Source organism: Schistocerca piceifrons, chromosome X, assembly GCF_021461385.2.
Source record: "Schistocerca piceifrons isolate TAMUIC-IGC-003096 chromosome X, iqSchPice1.1, whole genome shotgun sequence".
Taxonomy (NCBI): Eukaryota; Metazoa; Arthropoda; class Insecta; order Orthoptera; family Acrididae; genus Schistocerca; species Schistocerca piceifrons.
In genome coordinates, this window is record NC_060149.1 from 149,335,237 (window position 1) to 149,355,778 (window position 20,542).

The window sequence follows — 20,542 nt, forward strand, 5'->3', positions numbered from 1 at the left end:
ATGCATTTTCACGAATCACCACTGATTCTGCATGAAGTCCTGATGGAGCTGACATCAAGTTTCTTCGCTTTCCTTTCCTTTCTTCCCTTCCACCTTCAATTTACATAATATGACTCCATGAAGGATCGCACACTGCTAGTAAACCTCTTTTACAAGAATGGTGACGGTGTGCCAGTAGCCCTGCAGAAGTTCCGGACACTCAAGGGTATGGAAAAAGGCCTTGGTCTGATGACCGCTAAGGGTTTGGAGAATATGATTTAAAAATTCGAAAAGACCAGTTCTTTTGAAGTGCAATATGGCAGACAGAGGAAAGAAGTTGATCCGACATCTATCAAAAACGTGGACACAGCACTGCAGGAAGGACTGAGTGATAGTGTGCGAACATGCATGCAGTGCACAGGGAGCTGCCTGAACATTGGACATGCATGTGAGCATGGTGCATAAAATCCTACAAAACATCCTGCGTGGCTATCCGTACAAAATCACCTGTGTTCAGGAATTGTTTCCTGCTGACCTGCCAGTAAGACAAAAGTTCACTCTGGAATCTCTTGCTCGTATGAAACTGGACAATGAATGGCCATGGACCATTGTTTGGACAGACGAAGCACATTTCCACCTCCAAGGACATGTCAATCTGCAGGTTTGCGGAATATCGGCAATGGAAACCTGCACGTACATCAACTAGTACCACTTCATTAAGCAAAGGTGACTGGTGCGAGTTGATGGCTTTGTTTATTGCAGGGCCATATATTTTCAAGGAGATGTATCCTGTAGGTTTTGTTACCTGTACTGTCACTGGTAAATGCTATGACAGTCTTCCGAGCACCAACATCATTTCAATCCTTCAACAGTGTGGATGTGTGGGTAGGACCATTTTTATGAAAGATGGTGTCCCTTAGTACATTGCGCAGCAAGTGAAGTGGCTGCTGCAGAGGTATTTCGGAAATGTTAGAATTATCAGTTGTCGTTTTCCTGCAGCCTGGCTGTCCGCATCACCTGATCTTGTGAGACTGCTGATTGCGGGGTTATCTGAAAGATGTTGTGTTCAGTGCTCCAATTATGAATGTAGCTGAATTGAAGGCTTGCAATGCACAACTAATTCTGAACACGATCCCCAAGACACTTCAATCTGTTGTGGAATTTGATATTTCTCGATTTCAACTTGTGGCAGAAAATGGTGGACAACATATTCAACATGTCTAGCACCAGTGTCACGACAATTAGAAACAGATGTCATTTTCCTTTTTATGTGATTTTTCGCCCCAGGACAATTAAAAACTGATTTTTTTCACATCCCATGTGGTATGACGTTGCTGTGATGGATGGGCTTACTCCACTGACAATACCACAACTGTTAACTGTCATACTTACACAGTCATACACATTGATGAATACAGATGGAGTAATGTTCAACTCACACCTTAGCCATCGTGCTGCAATTCATGTCATTTGTAGCTGACCCCATTGATGCTTACGGGGCCATCTAGTGCTAAAATTTTTATTACATTCTTTTTGTTCCATGATGTTTCCCCCTGTGTCAATAACATGCTGTTCAAATTTGACGTCATTCTGAGCAGTGGTTCTCTTTCTACAGCATTTTGAAACCATGACTTTAATTATGGACACCCTGTACTTTGGTCATTTTCAGTCTCTTGCAACATACAGAATAATATTCGGGGTTACATCACATGTCACTTAAAACAAATTTTTCTATTACAGAAGAAGGCTATCTGAATAACAACATCAGGGTCCAACTCGAAGAGATTCAGACAAATGATGGCTTTCATAGTTAGAATATCCGGAATAGCAAAGCACTCAGTACACAGCAAACAAAAAGAACTAACACATAAAGGCATGTGAGTTACATGTGTGTTAAGCTTTAGAAGATATTGCCAGTTTACATCAGAAAGTTGCAAAAGGAATATAAATTTTAAGCAGAATTAAAATAATAATAATAATAATAAGAATAATAATAATAATATTGTTTGAACAATTCTTTTATTCAGTTGGTGACTACGCTGACCAGTAACATTTTTCTGATAAAGTTCGTATCAAGCCAAAACCGAAAATATTGTCTGTTGCCCATTAACGTTTTCATTATCTACATCTATGTACACACTCCACAGGTTACTGTATGGTGCGTGGCAAAAGGTGCCTTTAACCACTATTAGTCATTTTCTTTCCTGTCTGATTTGCAAATAAAGCAAGGGAAAAATGACTATCCATATGATCCACACGAGCCCCAATTTATCTTATCTTTGTAGTCCTTATGCAATATGTATGTTGGCAGCAGTGGAATCATTTTGCAGCTAGCTTCACGTGTTGGCTCTCTAAATTTTCTCAACAGCTTTTCACTAAAAGAACATTGTCTTCCCTCCACGAATTCCCATTTGAGTTCACGAAGCATCTCTGTAATGATCACATGTTGATCAAACATACTAGTAACAAATCCAGTGGCTCGCCTCTAATTGCTTCAACAGCTTCCTTTAATCTTATCTGGTGGAGATCCCAAACACTAAATTAGTACTCAAGAATGTGTCACATTAGTGTTCTATACATGGTCTCCTTTATATATGAGCTACACTTTCCTGAAATCTCCCAATAACCTGAAGTTGACTGTGTCTAGCAGCACGCTATCAATGTTGGATCTGAACATTACAGTATTGTTTTTCCTACTCATCTGCATTAACTTACATTTTTCTACATTTAGAGCAAGCTGCAATTCATCACACAAACTACAAATTTTGTCTATGTCATCTTGTATCCTCCTACATTCACTCGAAAATAACATCTTTCCATACACCACAGTGTCTTCAGACAACAGTAGAATTGCTACTCACCCCAGCCGACAACTCATTTATGTACTAACCAAACTGGTCACTGAGTGACTGGATAGACCCCTTTGACCCGCTTAACGATTTTATTTAAGACTAGAATTTTCTTGGGTTCTCTTGCCAAGGTACGAAAGTGAAAGTAGTTGTATGCTTCACCCATAGATCATTTTATACTTGCACGAACTTCTAATAACTTTTGCCTGTTGAAATTTACACGACCGTTTTTGAACCTTGGTGAAACAAACTGTTTCCTCAGTATTTTTCATATCTGCTATTCAATGGTGGTGGGTCTTTTTTGTTCTTAATCCACTTACTCCGCACATATTTCTCTAGAGCATGATTTACAATCAGTTTAATCTTTGCCCATAAATCCTCTACACCCATCATATTGGAAATAAACCTACATCTACATTTATACTCCGCAAGCCACCCAACGGTGTGTGGCGGAGGGCACTTTACGTGCCACTGTCATTACCTCCCTTTCCTGTTCCAGTCGCGTATGGTTCGCGGGAAGAACAACTGTCTGAAAGCCTCCGTGCGTGCTCTAAATCTCTCTAATTTTACATTCGTGATCTCCTCGGGCGGTATAAGTAGGGGGAAGCAATATATTCGATACCTCATCCAGAAACGCACCCTCTCGAAACCTGGACAGCAAGCTACACCGCGATGCAGAGCGCCTCTCTTGCAGAGTCTGCCACTTGAGTTTGTTAAACATCTCCATAATGCTATCACGGTTACCAAATAACCCTGTGACGAAACGCACGACTATTCTTTGGATCTTCTCTATCTCCTCCGTCAACCCGATCTGGTACGGATCCCACACTGATGAGCAGTACGCAAGTATAGGTTGAACGAGTGTTTTGTAAGCCACCTCCTTTGTTGATGGACTACATTTTCTAAGGACTCTCCCAATGAATCTCAACCTGGTACCCGCCTTACCAACAATTAATTTTATATGATCATTCCACTTCAAATCGTTCCGCACGCATACTCCCAGATATTTTACAGAAGTAACTGCTACCAGTGTTTGTTCCGCTATCATATAATCATACAATAAAGGATCCTTCTTTCTATGTATTCACAATACATTACATTTGTCTATGTTAAGGGTCAGTTGCCACTCCCTGCACCAAGTGCCTATCCGCTGCAGATCTTCCTGCATTTCGCTACAATTTTCTAATGCTGCAACTTCTCTGTATACTACAGCATCATACGCGAAAAGCCGCATGGGACTTCCGACACTATCTACTAGGTCATTTATATATATTGTGAAAAGCAATGGTCCCATAACACTCCCCTGTGGCACGCCAGAGGTTACTTTAACGTCTGTAGACGTCTCTCCATTGATAACAACATGCTGTGTTCTGTTTGCTAAAAACTCTTCAATCCAGCCACACAGCTGGTCTGATATTCCGTAGGCTCTTACTTTGTTTATCAGGCGACAGTGCGGAACTGTATCGAACGCCTTCCGGACGTCAAGAAAAATAGCATCTACATGGGAGCCTGTATCTAATATTTTCTGGGTCTCATGAACAAATAAAGCGAGTTGGGTCTCACACGATCGCTGTTTCCGGAATCCATGTTGATTCCTACATAGTAGATTCTGGGTTTCCAAAAACGACATGATACTCGAGCAAAAAACATGTTCTAAAATTCTACAACAGATCGACGTCAGAGATATAGGTCTACAGTTTTGCGCATCTGCTCGACGACCCTTCTTGAAGACTGGGACTACCTGTGCTCTTTTCCAATCATTTGGAACCTTCCGTTCCTCTAGAGACTTGCGGTACACGGCTGTTAGAAGGTGGGCAAGTTCTTTCGCGTACTCTGTGTAGAATCAAATTGGTATCCCGTCAGGTCCAGTGGACTTTCCTCTGTTAAGTGATTCCAGTTGTTTTTCTATTCCTTGGACACTTATTTCGATGTCAGCCATTTTTTCGTTTGTGCGAGGATTTAGAGAAGGAACTGCAGTGCGGTCTTCCTCTGTGAAACAGCTTTGGAAAAAGGTGTTTAGTATTTCAGCTTTACGCGTGTCATCCTCTGTTTCAATGTCATCATCATCCCCGAGTGTCTGGATATGCTGTTTCGAGCCACTTACTGATTTAACATAAGACCAGAACTTCCTAGGATTTTCTGTCAAGTCGGTACATAGAATTTTACTTTCGAATTCACTGAATGCTTCACGCATAGCCCTCCTTATGCTAACTTTGACATCGTTTAGCTTCTGTTTGTCTAAGAGGTTTTGGCTGCGTTTAAACTTAGAGTGAAGCTCTCTTTGCTTTCGCAGTAGTTTCCTAACTTTGTTGTTGTACCACGGTGGGTTTTTCCCATCCCTCACAGTTTTACTCGGCACGTACCTGTCTAAAACGCATTTTACGATTGCCTTGAACTTTTTCCATAAACACTCAACACTGTCAGTGTCAGAACAGAAATTTTCGTTTTGATCTGTTAGGTAGTCTGAAATCTGCCTTCTATTACTCTTGCTAAACAGATAAATCTTCCTCCCTTTTTTTATATTCCTACTAACTTCCATATTCAGGGATGCTGCAATGGCCTTATGATCACTGATTCCCTGTTCTGCACTTAAAGAGTCGAAAAGTTCGGGTCTGTTTGTTATCAGTAGGTCCAAGATGTTATCTCCACGAGTCGGTTCTCTGTTTAATTGCTCGAGGTAATTTTCGGATAGTGCACTCAGTATAATGTCACTCGATGCTCTGTCCCTACCACCCGTCCTAAACATCTGAGTGTCCCAGTCTATATCTGGTAAATTGAAATCTCTCCCTAAGACTATAACATGCTGAGAAAATTTATGTGAAATGTATTCCAAATTTTCTCTCAGTTGTTCTGCCACTAATGCTGCTGAGTCGGGAAGTCGGTAAAAGGTGCCAATTATTAACCTAGCTCGGTTGTTGAGTGTAACCTCCACCCATAATAATTCAAAGGAACTATCCACTTCTATTTCACTACAGGATAAACTACTACTAACAGCGATGAACACTCCACCACTGGTTGGATGCAATCTATCCTTTCTAAACACCCTCTGTACCTTTGTAAAAATTTCGGTAGAATTTATCTCTGGCTTAAGCCAGCTTTCTGTACCTATAACGATTTCAGCTTCGGTGCTTTCTATCAGCGCTTGAAGTTCTGGTACTTTACCAACGCAGCTTCGACAGTTGACAATTACAATACCGATTGCTGGTTGGTCCCCGCATGTCCTGACTTTGCCTCGCACCCGTTGAGGCTGTTGCCCTTTCTGTACTTGCCCAAGGCCATCTAACCTAAAAAACTGCCCAGCCCACGCCACACAACCCCTGCTACCCGTGTAGCCGCTTGTTGCGTGTAGTGGACTCCTGACCTATCCAGCGGAACCCGAAACCCCACCACCTTATGGCGCAACTCGAGGAATCTGCAGCCCACACGGTCACAGAACCGTCTCAGCCTCTGATTCAGACCCTCCACTCGGCTCTGTACCAAAGGTCCGCAGTCAGTCCTGTCGACGATGCTGCAGATGGTGAGCTCTGCTTTCATCCTGGTAGCGAGACTGGCAGTCTTCACCAAATCACATAGCCGCCGGAAGCCAGAGAGGATTTTCTCCGATCCATAGCGACACACATCATTGGTGCCGACATGAGCGACCACCTGCAGATGGGTGCACCCTGTATCCTTCACGGCATCTGGAAGGACCCTTTCCACATCTGGAATGACTCCCCCCGATATGCACACGGAGTGCACATTGGTTTTCTTCCCCTCTCTTGCTGCCATTTCCCTAAGGGGCCCCATTACGCGCCTGATGTTGGAGCTCCCAACTACCAGTAAGCCCACCCTCTGCGACCGCCCGGATCTTGCAGACTGAGGGGCAACCTCTGGAACAGGACAAGCAGCCATGTCAGGCCGAAGATCAGTATCAGCCTGAGACAGAGCCTGAAACCGGTTCGTCAGACAAACTGGAGAGGCCTTCCGTTCAGCCCTCCGGAATGTCTTTCGCCCCCTGCCACACCTTGAGACGACCTCCCACTCTACCACAGGTGAGGGATCAGCCTCAATGCGGGCAGTATCCCGGGCAACCACAGTCGTAGTCCGATCGGGGGATGCGTGAGACGAGCTGGCTGTCCCCGACAAACTCCCATCCGGAACCCCACAGTGATGCCCATTGGCAACAGCCTCAAGCTGTGTGACCGGAGCCAACACTGCCTGAAGCTGGTAGCGAAGGGATGCCAGCTCAGCCTGCATCCGAACACAGCAGTTGCAGTCCCTATCCATGCTAAAAACTGTTGTGCAAAGAACGTCTGAACTAATGTACAGAGAGCGCAAACAAATCGACACAAAATTTAAACGGTTATTAAAATACAAGATTGCCTAGTAAATGCAGTAATGCTGCTACTTGCGCACTGCTGACACACTGCTCGGTGGCGGAAGGAGACTACGCGATTTTACACTATTCAGGTACTAAAATGCGATGCTACAACTCTCAAATACTATAATACGCCCGAAATTTATGAATTAAACAATGCAAGTACCAAAAACACTCAAAGAAATTAAGAATTAAACTATGTAACAAATTAGTGAGCTAGGAGTATACGACTTGGTGCTGCAGCTGCTTATGCAACACCGGCTGGGAGCACACTGACTGTGACCAACCGACACTGGCCGTTCAAAACAAAAACAGAAGACAAACGACTACGCGAATTTACACTATTCAGGTACTAGAACGCGATGCTATAACTCTCAAATACTATAATACGCCAGAAATTTATGAATTAGACAATGCAAGTACCAAAAACACGCAAAGAAATTAAGAATTAAACTATGTAGCAAATGAGTGAGCTAGGAGTATACGACTTGCTGCTGCAGCTGCTTATCCAACGGCGGCAGGGAGCACACTCCATTCGTTGTCTAAGAGGGACGCTACTAACTGCTTTCTCGATGGATATATTAATTTTAGTACCCATCAATTAACGATTTGCAAAAACAAAAAACTCATTTTAACATTTACAGACTGTGTGTAATTTTTTTAACTGAAGGAAAATAAATATATATTAACATCACACGAGTTTATAATTTATCTTACCTGGTACCTGGTTCACTGTAGGATTCCCATCTCCTTGTAGCAAGCTGTAAAACGTTTTCTCCCAAACATTTAAAACAATCGGTTTATTTCCCGTTCTGTTCTTATCCATTTTCCTTTTTAGTCTCGTTTTCTTTAGCAATTGTTTCCTGTCAGCTTTAATGTTGATATTAGTTTCAAATGAATGTATAACATTTAAGATTGCATCTTCTCTCTTTCTTTTTGCTTCTGGAAGTTGTGACTTCTCTGATACTCAGGATGATTTTCTAAAGCCCACTAAAAACAACATCATACTTTCTGCACATACCCAGCTTTCATCTGAATCGGATGAAGACATCTTCAGTCAATAAGTGACAATACTCACTGAAAATAAATGAAGCAAAACTCAGTCGCACGGCAAAGGAAACAGTGATGAAGCCCATTCTTGCTCAACAATGGTTCGCTGACAATGCATACCAAGCAGGCGGCTAGGAGCTTTTGCTACTGTGTTAGAAGTAAAAGGTAGAGAGGAAAAGCAAAAGGTCATTATTACAATCAGAAGCTAAGGCTTCTGCTTTTACCTTTTGCTTCCAAGTGAATGCTCTTACTTCTACCTTTTGCTGCGAGCTTGTGCTTCAGTTTTATTCATATGGCCCAATGTACTCAAATGTAGTCTCACGTGTAAGTAAAAACAATTTACTTAGCACATCACAGTTTGGATTCCAGAAGGGTTGCTCAATTCAGAATGCTATTTATACATTTTCTTACCATTATTACAAGCATTAAATGCTAACATATTGCCAGTTGGTACTTTTTGTGGCCTTTCCAAGGTGTTTTATTCTGTAGATTGTGTTACTCTTCCAGAAAAATTCAAATTTTATGGAACTGGTGGCTTTACATACAACTAATCTGAATCATACTTAACAGAATGTAAAAAGTTGTGCTGAATAATTCAAACAGTTCTGAAAGGATAGGAAATTTTGAGATGGGGGAGAAATTAAGAAGTACCGGTACCACAAGGTTCAATTTTGAGTCCATTCCTGTTCATTATGTATGTGAGTGACTTTCCACTTAACATTGATCAAGACAACTAGTAATTTTTGCAGAGGATACTATTGTTATAATACATTCCATAAGTGAGAAAGCAATAGAAGAGACTGTTAATAATATTTTTCAAAGAATTACTAAGTGGTTCTCTGAAAATGGACTCTCCCTTAATTTTGAGAAACACACTATATCTAGTATGTACAACAAAGAGTGTCATACCTACCAACAATTGATGTAGTGCATGAAAGGAGTCAATAAACAGGGTACAATGCTTCGAATATTTGGGTGTACACACCTTGAACTGGTAGAGGCATATCACTGAGCTGCTCAAACAATTAAGTTCGAGCTACTTTTGCTCTCCATATAGTTACTAGTCTTGGAAACAAACAAAACAACTTCCTGGCATATTTTGCATAATTCCACTCAATAATGATTTATGGAATAATTTTCTGGGGTCAGTCATAACTCGGAAAGAAAGCATTGATTGCACAAAAGAAACCATATATACAATATACAGTATAATATACAATGTTCACCTGCGACAGTCATGTAGGTACCTCTCCAAGGAGGTTGGCACTTTTATAATACATACATTTGCTAACGAAATTCATCAAGAATAATCCATCGCAATTTTAGAAGAATAGTGATTTCCAAACCTACAGTTCTAGAAGAAAAAAGTACCTTTATTACTCATTAATTGAAGATGTCAGTGGCTCAGAAAGGATTTCAATATACAGAAAAAAATTTATCATTTACTCAATAACATAAAACACCCGATAGGCAGCAAAGCAAATTTTAAATCTAACCTAAAATACTTTCTCCTGAACAACTCTTTCTATTCCATGCACGAATTTTCCTTTAAATACTGGTAGCTTGTTTAAAAAAACTAGTCTTTGATTGTAGTAGCACAAGCAGGACTAAAAAATATGTTTATTACTGTTAACATTAATCACGTACACACATCCTGAAACTGACTTGTTGCACATCATTTAACAAAAATGTTCAAATGATTTATGGAACATGTAAAAAACTAATGAAGATCTTTAGATAAATAAGAAAAACAAATGAACAGCAGCATAAAATTAGGTATGTAGCTAGTAACTAAAAAAAATTACAACCTGGTAATTTTGCTCCATCATGAGGTTTTACTGTTACTGGCATCAACTGGGAAGAGACAAATACTATTTGATCACTACTAACTGCACCTTCTTCATTAGCAGTTTCATTAAGCTTCTTCGCATATTTTAATTTTTCCTGTAAATCATTGCAAGAAGGCATATTAAAGAACTGATGCAACAAAAAGAGGAAAGTATTTTCTTGCATATTTTCTGATTAATTGTTTCTGGTTATTTATTGTTATTTGCCCTAATGAAAGGATGGTCTTCAAAGCCATCTTTCATTTTATATGAAATAAATGAACTCCTTGTACTTAACAGTGAATGTCTTTACATGAAAGAGTACTATCAGTTTACATAATAATAATAATAATAATAATAATAATAATAATAATAACAATTAGTAATAATTAAGCAATGGAAACTCTAGGTTGTAATATCAACAATACTAGGAAAGGATAAACTGCTACACACCATAAAGATGACCCATCGAGCTGCAGACAGGCACAACGAAAAGACTGTTACACATTATAGCTTTCACCCAAAACCTTCTTCAGCAAAGAAAACACACACAGTCATTTCGACTGGAGCTGCCAGTTGTGGCAGTTGTGTGCATGAGGTGTGCTTGCTTGTGTGAATGTGTGGGTGTTTTCTTTGCTGAAAAAGACTTTGGTTGAAATCTATAATGTGTAACAGTCTTTTTCATTGTGCTTGTCTGCAACTCAACGGATTATCTTTACAATGAGTAGCAATCTTTCCTTTTCCTAATATTGTTAACAATAACAACTTAATACAAAAACATGAATTATAACAAAAAGGAAAGAAAGAAAGAAAGAAAGACAGAGGAAAGGAAAGAAGGAATCAAAGAGAAAGAGGTAAAATACACCCAAGTGGTAAAAAAGAAAAAAAATATAAGGCCTAGGAGAGCACAAGTGGCCGACCACCTGCTAATTCATCCTCTTCTCATAAAGAAGGATATGGAATCCACAGAAAGATATGGGACCTGTAGATTGCTCGCCCTGTGATTAATATCACCTTTCAAATACTACATCTTCAAGTAATTATTTAGGTGGCGTCACATGTATTAGTGGATCTGATTTTATTCCTCAAATCAAGGAAAATTCCTTGGGAGTACCAGAGATCAGTCTTGCCCTTCCATGTAGCAATCAGACAGGATTACAACATAGTTTTAGAGGTGGAAAATATAAGAATTTGGAAAACAAATTACGAGATCTTGCTGTTGGTTATGCAGATGGTCTCAACTGTAAGTAAAGACTACCATTAATTTATAACAAGACACAATCAGATATGTTTGAAACAGGAAATATGTATTATGGAAAGAGGCAGACTGTTCACTAACTGCATCTTTGCAGCATAGGACTTGGCTTGTGGTATGAAAGAATATAAATTAATTTAAAGTGTAAGGACTGCATAGGATGTGAATGTTTTTTTTTCCCCCTGGAGGAACACTACATCTGAGAGAATGTACCCATGATTACTGGTGGGGAAAAAAGCATTAAATAATGGATCAGCAATCAGGAACATACAGATCTCGCATTGCACCCCTGGCCTCCCAGGTCTCCTGATTTCACAGTATGTGAATTTTTTAGTTGAGGGTTTTCTGAAAGTCATCATCCGTGTGTCCTCATTCCAGCAACTCTGGGTGAAATGCAACAGTACACAGCAAGAACAGTTAATGCAGTAACTCCAGGCATGCTCACAAAAGTATGGAACAAGTTTGACTGGTTTCTGGACAGTTTTGTGCGTCGAGTGGAAGACACATTGGACATTTTTGAAAGGTAAATGAAATATTGATGCTAAGTGTAATTGTAATAAGTACCCCAAATTTGTATGTGCATGTGTGTTAAAGATACACCCATATAAAATCATAGATTCTTTTGAATATAAAAACTTGGTATCCCTTGTATAAGCTAAAATTTAACCCAAGCTTCTATCTTTATTCATGTAGAAAATACAGTCTTGTAAAACTGGGTGAATCTTTTGGAAACTTCCTGCAGTCTGTTGACATGCTCTCTCATTTGTCCACAGAGTTGTCCATCGTTCTAGCTTATTATAAAAATTCACAGTTGATGGTTCATTATCTTAATTGCGCCCAATCACTGCACCTGCAGCCACTATTAGTGTTTCATTTCATGCTTAACATGTGTTACTTCTTTTTTTCATGTCTTTGTCTTGCATTGGCATAGGGTCGGCATGGTTAATATAGATTTGGCATTGTTAATTTACGAGGCAGTCACATATCCTTCCTGAAAACTAACTTTTAACACATGTTCACCTGCCAAAAAGATCCACAAGACCTTACCTTCTCTGACTGTTGAAATGCTGATTACCAAGTCTTCATACCTTTGCTATGCTGTACACACTTTGGGACTTCAATGTCTATGATCCTTTCCTCCACAAAGTAATCTCATCCACAAATTGTATGGTTGCCACAACATTTAAAGTAAGATTGTCTGTAGATTTCCCTAGTTTGTGGTTAGCTTTGTACAATTTGCTACGATTATCTGGTCTTTACATACCATCATGCTATGTTCAAACTGCTGGTATCTGAAAAGCCTTAAGAATTTAGTGCACAGACATATATCTTAATGCAGACAACACTGTCTTTACTTTATTACAGAAATAGGGTGTGTTAAAAGTCTACACAAATTGCATGGTCTTCCACAGTTCACTATTTGCCTTCAAAACATTTTGCTCATAAGTAGAATTATAGCCCTAATAATCCTAATTTAACTCAGCCATTCCTATACTCATCAGATATTTGTATATAATAATATCTTTCCTATAATTGTGTTGTGCAGCACTGACATGAGTGGATATTCTCTACTTATGCAATATGATGTGATGTGGAGCAGCAGTCTATGGCAAGAGAAAATTTCACTGACTTCAGGGTTCCTGCCATCTCATACATAATTTTATGAATACAGAAAGGTGATAATATTTACAAGAACCCATATTTTATTTTCACAATTAAAAATACATTTTGGTTATTGGCATGTATTCAATTACTATGAACTGGTCTAGTTTTCATTATAAATACCTTAGTGTGTACTGAACTAGCATTTTTGTTATTTTTCTTTTTTTATTTACTTTGATTATGACTACTAATTACCTCAACCAACCAAATCTGATACAAATTTGGTAAAGTGACCATCTCAAATGATGGGCATTATGACTTTCCCCTCAGCATTCATTACATCTTGTTCATCTGGAGACATATTCAATATAGAAGTAGTAAAGCACAATCTCACACTTTGTAACACCTTACATTCTTCCAACAAACCCACCAGCAATCACCGAAGGATGTGTAGCGGCTACAGTGACATAAATCTGGTAACACTGAGCAGCCCACTGCTCAAGAACATCAAGAACATTGTATTTAATAAATATGAACCAAGACATCACGTGCAGCTTGAGTTTTTTTTATGACTGCAGTGGGAATCACCATCCCGATAGAAATGAGATAATTTCTTATTCACATGAAATACCTTTAGATGATGTTTGGTTTGCGGGGCACTCAACTGCGTGGTTATCAGCATCCATACAAAGTCTCAATCTTTACACAGTCCAATCTCACCACATTAACGAATGATTGTGAAATGATAACACAAACACCCAGTCCCCAGACAGGGAAAAATCCCCATCCCGGCCAGGAATCGAACTTGGGACCTCGTGATCCAGAAGCAGCAGCACGAACCAAATACCTTTAGAGAAATTGCAGAAATCAAGATTGTTGGATCATGATCTTGACAGTATGTGGTGTTTCATCTCTTACTCCTTCTGTCCCGTAAACAACACAGGACATACAGTATTCATTGGATGATGTGTCCACACTGCACTATAAAGGAAGCAATGAAAGTGGCACCTAGGAGGAGTAGGTCAGTTCTCCCAGCCCTCATCTTCCTCCTGTTTCTAAGTGCTGATGAGAAACCTTTGGCCTAGTCCACCTTGATCCATGACTAAGCTCACACTGTTACCAGTGCCACTTCTACTACAGGTGTAGTTGGGATGGCATTATCAGAAGCAATGACTACCAAACACACACTTATCATTAACAACATCTACGTGGCAATACTGTGCTTCATTCATGCTGCTGCTGCCATGGTTTTGCAACTTTGTAACCCATTATCCAGAATTCACTGCATGGAAATGTATGTTTGAAGACAGGGTAGTGATTTTCATCAGATAATATTGTTATTTTTGTTTGCGAGTTAAGATGACAGAGCAAAACAAAGAGAATCATCATATACACGGCACACTAATTTCTTCATGACCTATAGACAAAGCCAGGAGAGATGAAATCTTATCAGCACAAGAAACTGCAACAGCAAAGGCATGTGGCGTTTCACACTGAACTGCGTGTAGGATATTTGCAGAAACATGGATAATGGAAACCAGTAGTCAAGAAATGATGTTTCAATCCCCTTGGGAAGATATTAGTGGAAGAACTCTAACCAATGTGAACAATTTCCAGAAAGATGTTGTTCATCATATAGTACTGAAATGTTATCAGAGTGGCAACTGTAGCAGATGTCTAACACGACAAGACTGCATTTATGGGGTAGGGGAGCGCAACTATTTGAGTGGAAGAATTCAGGAATCTTTGGGCTTCAGGTACAAAAAATGTGACAATGGAAGTTGCATTCTGATGGAGAGATCTTGTATTGCAGGAGATAGGGCTAATTTACTGAGAAAAAAGCACATCAGAAAATGAAAAACACCACCACTCTATCTTGATGAGACCTGACTTAATCAGGATCACACCAGACAGCATGTCTGAAAGTATTCAAAAGGTAATAAGGTTGAAAGCAGCAACTGGCAAAGGAAAGACATTTATTGTCTGTCATGCTGGATATTTAAATATGGCTTAATTTAAAAAAATCTAATATTTATATCCTGCAAATCCAGTGGTTATCGAGAAGAAATGGATAATAATATAATTCAAACACTGTTTTTTATATTTCTTACATGGTTTGGAAGACAGTTGCATGATCATCATGGATAATGCCAGTTATCACTAAAAAAGAAAGGAAAAGTACAAAGGAGGATGAAATTTCACAGTGTCTACAAGAGAAAATTATTTCAATTTCAGACTGCCATATGAAAGTGGAGGTGTTGGAGGACATCAGGCACCACATGAACCATTAAAATCAGTTTGTACTTGACAGGTTAAAAGCAGAAATGGGCCACAAGCTTGTGAAACTGCCCCCTTACCACTGCCAGTATAACCTGATAGAAAATATATGGGTCCTAGTGAAATCATAGGTTGCATCCAGAAACTGTACATTCAGATGAAAGCTGTGCACAATTTAATTGAGGAAACAAATGATCATGTCTTCATGTAAGACTGAATTAAATGATTAAGTGTGTACGCCAAGCTGGAAACTGGCTTTCTGAAGGAAGGCATCCATGAAAAGTTCTTCAAAAGCATTGTCATTGCCTCAGATGACCGCTTGAATAGTGGGTTTTCAGAACAGGACACTCAAACAATAATAAATTGTATTAAATGTTATATTTCTTGTTGCTTCCCCTCCCCAAAGCTTTGAACACTATTTCCTCTCTTCACTCACTTTCCTGTTGTCTTCCCTTTCCTCCCCCCCCCCCTTTCCCCCAATGAAAAGTTACCAATATGTGGGACCAAAGCTGTTGTGCATTCGCTGCATGTGCTGGCACGTTACTTGAGGAAAACAGAAGACCCCTGCTTTCCACTCTTTACCGAGGTTAAAAACTAACACGCAAAGCTAATGAATGCTTAAATGTTCACATAAAATCTGAAATACCATAATAATTTCACAGGTGAGGAGTAATAATGTATTTAACAGCAATAAGTCTACTTGAACACACAAGAATAAGTTAATATGTAGCAGCTGCCCTTTCACTAGAGTATTTTCTGAACATTTTTTTGATAGATGGTTTTACACCCATAATAAATTGTTTAAAATAAGCTGTTGTCTATTGCTGATTGTGAAATCGTTATTGCAATGTGCTGTCTGTTGTATCTGGATACTATATCATTTTCGAGTGAGCACCTTATACTACATTGTACATAAATGCGCCAGATAGCCTTATCTGATGGCGCATTTTGCCGGGTTTTGCTCGACAGGCACAGACCAATGGCTTCTGACTTGAGGCGACTGAGGTATGAGGCAAGAACATGTGTAAGGGAAGTGTGCAGAAAAGGTGGAAGGGGTGTCTTCTACACTTGCCACCCCAGCCGCCATTTTTGCTGCTGTCTAGTATAGTTATAATATTGGTAAGTTGAAACCATCAGGTCACACATAAAAAGCTAATAACTTATGGTTTTCCACAAGTCAAACAAAAATGAAAAGACTGCTAGAACATGTCTTCTTAAGACGGCAAACATTCACACTATGACACTGTATTATATGAACTACACAAACCTGTAACTACGTATATAATCTGGAAATCACTGTGAAGTTTGTGATGGAAGTACTTTTGATTGTATTATATAGTGTATTAGCATTTTCCTGGCTAATTTATTGATGGAGTATGGGTACAATGATTGCTTGTACTACAAGGTGTGAGCTGCTGTAATCTAATTTTATATTTGTGATCTCCACAGCACTGATACCTAGGGGTTGAAGAATATACAGTTTTGACATTGAAAAGTGGTACCTGGTACCTTTTAAGCAGATTTCCATAAGCCCAACGTGTTGCACAGATTTAAAAATCCATAGGAGGTCATCTGGGTTGTAGCTTACAGCTCAGTGTTTGCTGACACAATGTTCACAGTGCTACTCCTTGGCATTGATGAAGCATATATTTACCAGTTGTCTTGGTTGCTTGGTTCTGCTGGTGAGCTGTTTAATCATCCAGAGCATAGGTGGGTTGAAACAAAACAAAGTGCCCATTATTGTTTCAGCCTGTCCACCATGGATCAGGAAAAATTGCTTGAACCCTGTAATCTATTGCTTTGGTGCTTTGTATGTAAATGTCATGGCAGGCAGTATCATATGCAAGACCCTCTCTTCAATTCAAGTCTCTCTCTTCAACTTCAACATACACTGTAAACGTAACAGTCAATATCTCATTAACATGTTCCATGAAGTCATTCATCTGTGAATGATAGGGAATTATCATACTGACAATGTTGTATTGTGAAATTACTTTCCTAAGATCAGAGGTCATTACATGTGGCACTGCAAGCTTCAAACTGGTCTTCCGCAAGAAACCTGGTGATTTCCAGAATCTGGCAGTTGGTACAGCGTTGGTGACAGTAAAGCGCCTAAGGTAGTCAGTGCACACTATTATCCATCTATCTCAACTTGCAGATTTGGGAAACCACCTCTAGAGATTAACTCCAATTTCATAAAATGGAGCATCTGCAAGAGGAACTGGAACCAGGCATCCTGGGAATAGCTGAGAGTATGCCTCCATGGTTGGCAATACCTACAGTACTGTAGATAGTGTCTGATGGAGCAGTAGATACCAGGATAATATGGCCTACTTCTAATTCTATTGAAGGTCTTCACAAATCCCAGGTGACCTGATGCAGGGGTGTCATGAAAATATCAAAGTATGTCTTGCCATAAATGAGTTGGGATAACAAGCAACCATTTCTCTCCCACTGGGTCATAGTCCCATTCATTCAGTATTCTGTCCAGCAATCTACGATGTCCTTTGGCAGTTTCTTCCTTCTCTAAGGTCTCTATGATCTTCCCTTGTTTAGCTGCAATGCCTGTTAGAGCAACGATGATGACTGATATCAGCAGCACTGGATAACAAGAAATGTAGTCATTCCAAACTTACAAGATAAAATGAATCAATTATCCTTAATACCACCCCCTCGCCCAATCATCTCCCTTCTGCTGTTTTTATGCTCATTGTATCCAATCCACTGGAATGTGAACAATGGCTGGGTCCAAACTTAGTCTTGTGCTTCGTCTTCTACGTACCAAAACAAGGACTACACTCAGCAGTGGCTGTGGTGGTCAGTATGGCAATAGTTAATGTTGCTCTTTCCCGATATAAATTTACATGCTGTTTCCAGAGAGAGACATCCCTCCAGCTGGTTCAGAAGTGTGTTTATAGACTGCATTAATTTTGGACACAGAGTTTGTTTTAAGCTCATTAGATTTGCAGCATGTAGCACTTCTAAGGGGTCCTCTGGCCAATATAAACAGGGTTGCAAAATACTCAGGTGAGTTATCCATGAAATTGTGGAGGGCAGATGGAAAGTAGGCCCCATTATCTCATACACTGTCCCATTTAATAACAAACCTCTCCTGTTTAGTTCTTGCCTCTTTACTGACAAAAGCTTACCCTGCTCGAAATAACTAGCCACTACCACCATCTTGTGTACAACCAATGAGCCTCGACTTTCTCAAAGTACAATTCCAGCTCGATCACTTCCTTATTGCATTCTCTTAGCTCCCTTGGTCCCATCAGCAATTTCACTCTGTAGGAATCCTGCCCCTCTCTTATTACCATATTTGGACAGACTGTGATTTCCCCTCAGTAGCATTTTTGTAATTTTTCTTCCATTTCTACATATCTTCCCATGTACTTTGCAATTAATAATAAACACTGCATTTTTACTCTTACAATTTTCTTTAAGATCCCCCATATAGCAGGATATGCATTAACTATACAGCACTTGTAATATACGTGTTTCCCTGATAATGATATACAAAAGGAAATGTAAACTTTTGCTCCATCAGTTCTCACCAAATTTGCAGTTACCTTGAAATAAAAAGCTAAGTTTTTGTGCTTGGATTCTAAAACCAACCCCAACTTCAGTGGTAGTTCCTTCTGTTCTTTCCTTAGACTCTCTTAAGTGCTGCTCTGGTGACAAAAAGTTTAACCCTAGCTGATCTCTTACAGCCTGTAGTTCTATTACTTTCTCTCGTGCTTTCCAAACACTACATTCTATGGACTGCTGCCATTTTGTCATTACTGCCTCCCTATCAAAGACTTCTACTTCTGTTTGTAGTTCCCCAATATTCTGATTAACTGCAGCTTCTGCATCTCTGGCATACAGCATTACTTCTCCAGCCATTTGTCGTAGTAGTTGTGTGTTATTCAATACGTCCTTCTCTAAGCATGCAATCTGCATAATATGCCAATCACTCATGGCTTTATTCCCTTTTCCCCACTGCTAAATCTCTCCTACGGTGTTGTTCACCCTTCGAATGTCTTTCTCGTCAGCAGTGGCAAATATTGTTTTCATAAGCTAACCTCCAGCGTCAGTCCATCTCCTCTTCCTTTGTGTATGTGGAATAACCCCCAGTACCTGGGAGACCTCATTCCTTAATTTCTTGTATGCTCTATGTACTCTCTCACAAAACCTGCCACTTCCCTTGAGTATCCCGTGCCTTTCTGTTCTCTGACAGAATATGTTGAATGCTTCTTCCAATTTTCTCACCTCATTAAGCAAGTCTCATGTGTTGGATACCACCTGTATCACACAGCAATGACTGGTGATCACTACGTATTCCTGCTTGGTGAACAGCACTCCCCCTTCCATGAGCTGGTTCCACAACACTTCCACCCTGATGAAGATCAGTAGTCCAACTATGAATCACATCATCTTGCCTTCTCTGCATCTCACCTACAGGCCAGAATACCTGTTACTTTCTGCCCCCTTCAATTCATTGTTGCTTTGCAGCTGCTTATACTAATTACACTAAATCTATACCAAACCTAAAAAAAAAAAAAGACTATCTCCTAGGCCTTAATCCATTAAAGTTCCTCATTAACGTTTCATCAACCTCTTGTGTACTTTTCAATACCTTTTTTCTCATTCTTCCTTTCTGTTCCACATCTCCTATCCTTGGAATGACTTCCGGACTTCCTTGAAAAGGTTTCTAACCACCCTAAAAGCACAAATGTCATTTTTATCAGCAACTGAATCTTGAAATTTACTGGTGACATAGTCTCTACCACTTGGTATGGCTCCTGATACTTTGCAAAATACTTCTTTGTCTTTCCCTGTGGTGTATACGAAGTTGATAGCATCATCTACTGACCAACATTATACTTTAGCATTCTTGCCATACAGCACACTGCTTCCTACTGTTTCTCCAGAGCTCATGTATTTGCACTCCGTACCCCATTCCAAACTTCCCTGATCACTCTGACAAACTCGTTAACAGACTCTCCAGGCTTCCCTTTCCTCATTTTCAACATATTGAATGATGGTGGCATTTTACGAACATATACTACTTCATACAGTGATAATCCTGTATTCATGGGCAGTTTTGAGTTGCAGGCGGAGACAACTTACTTCAAATAGACATCCCAGTTGTGGTGTGAGTCAACGTAGTATCCATCCATCTTCCCAATTGTCCTACGCACTCTTTCAGTTCTTCCATTGGCTTGGGGATGGAGAGGACTCGTTCTTAACTTCTTAACATTCAATAACTTACTCAATTCCTTGAATAGATCTGACATGAAGTTCATTCCCTGGTCTGTTACTATTGTTTCAGGCACTCCAAACTTCAGTATCCAATTATTCAGAA

The 20,542-nt window shown here is 39.8% G+C and overlaps 1 protein-coding gene across 2 annotated transcripts in view; it reads right to left on the reverse strand.

Annotated features, from left to right (window-relative positions):
- LOC124721950 (coiled-coil domain-containing protein 77-like) overlaps positions 1 to 20,542 on the reverse strand; it is a 208,565-nt gene that overhangs the window by 64,789 nt on the left and 123,234 nt on the right. For both annotated transcript variants that reach the window (XM_047247113.1, XM_047247114.1), the window contains exon 5: positions 10,044 to 10,179. In XM_047247113.1, coding sequence (XP_047103069.1) covers positions 10,044 to 10,179 — 136 coding nt within the window. The remainder of the gene's footprint in view (positions 1 to 10,043; positions 10,180 to 20,542) is intronic.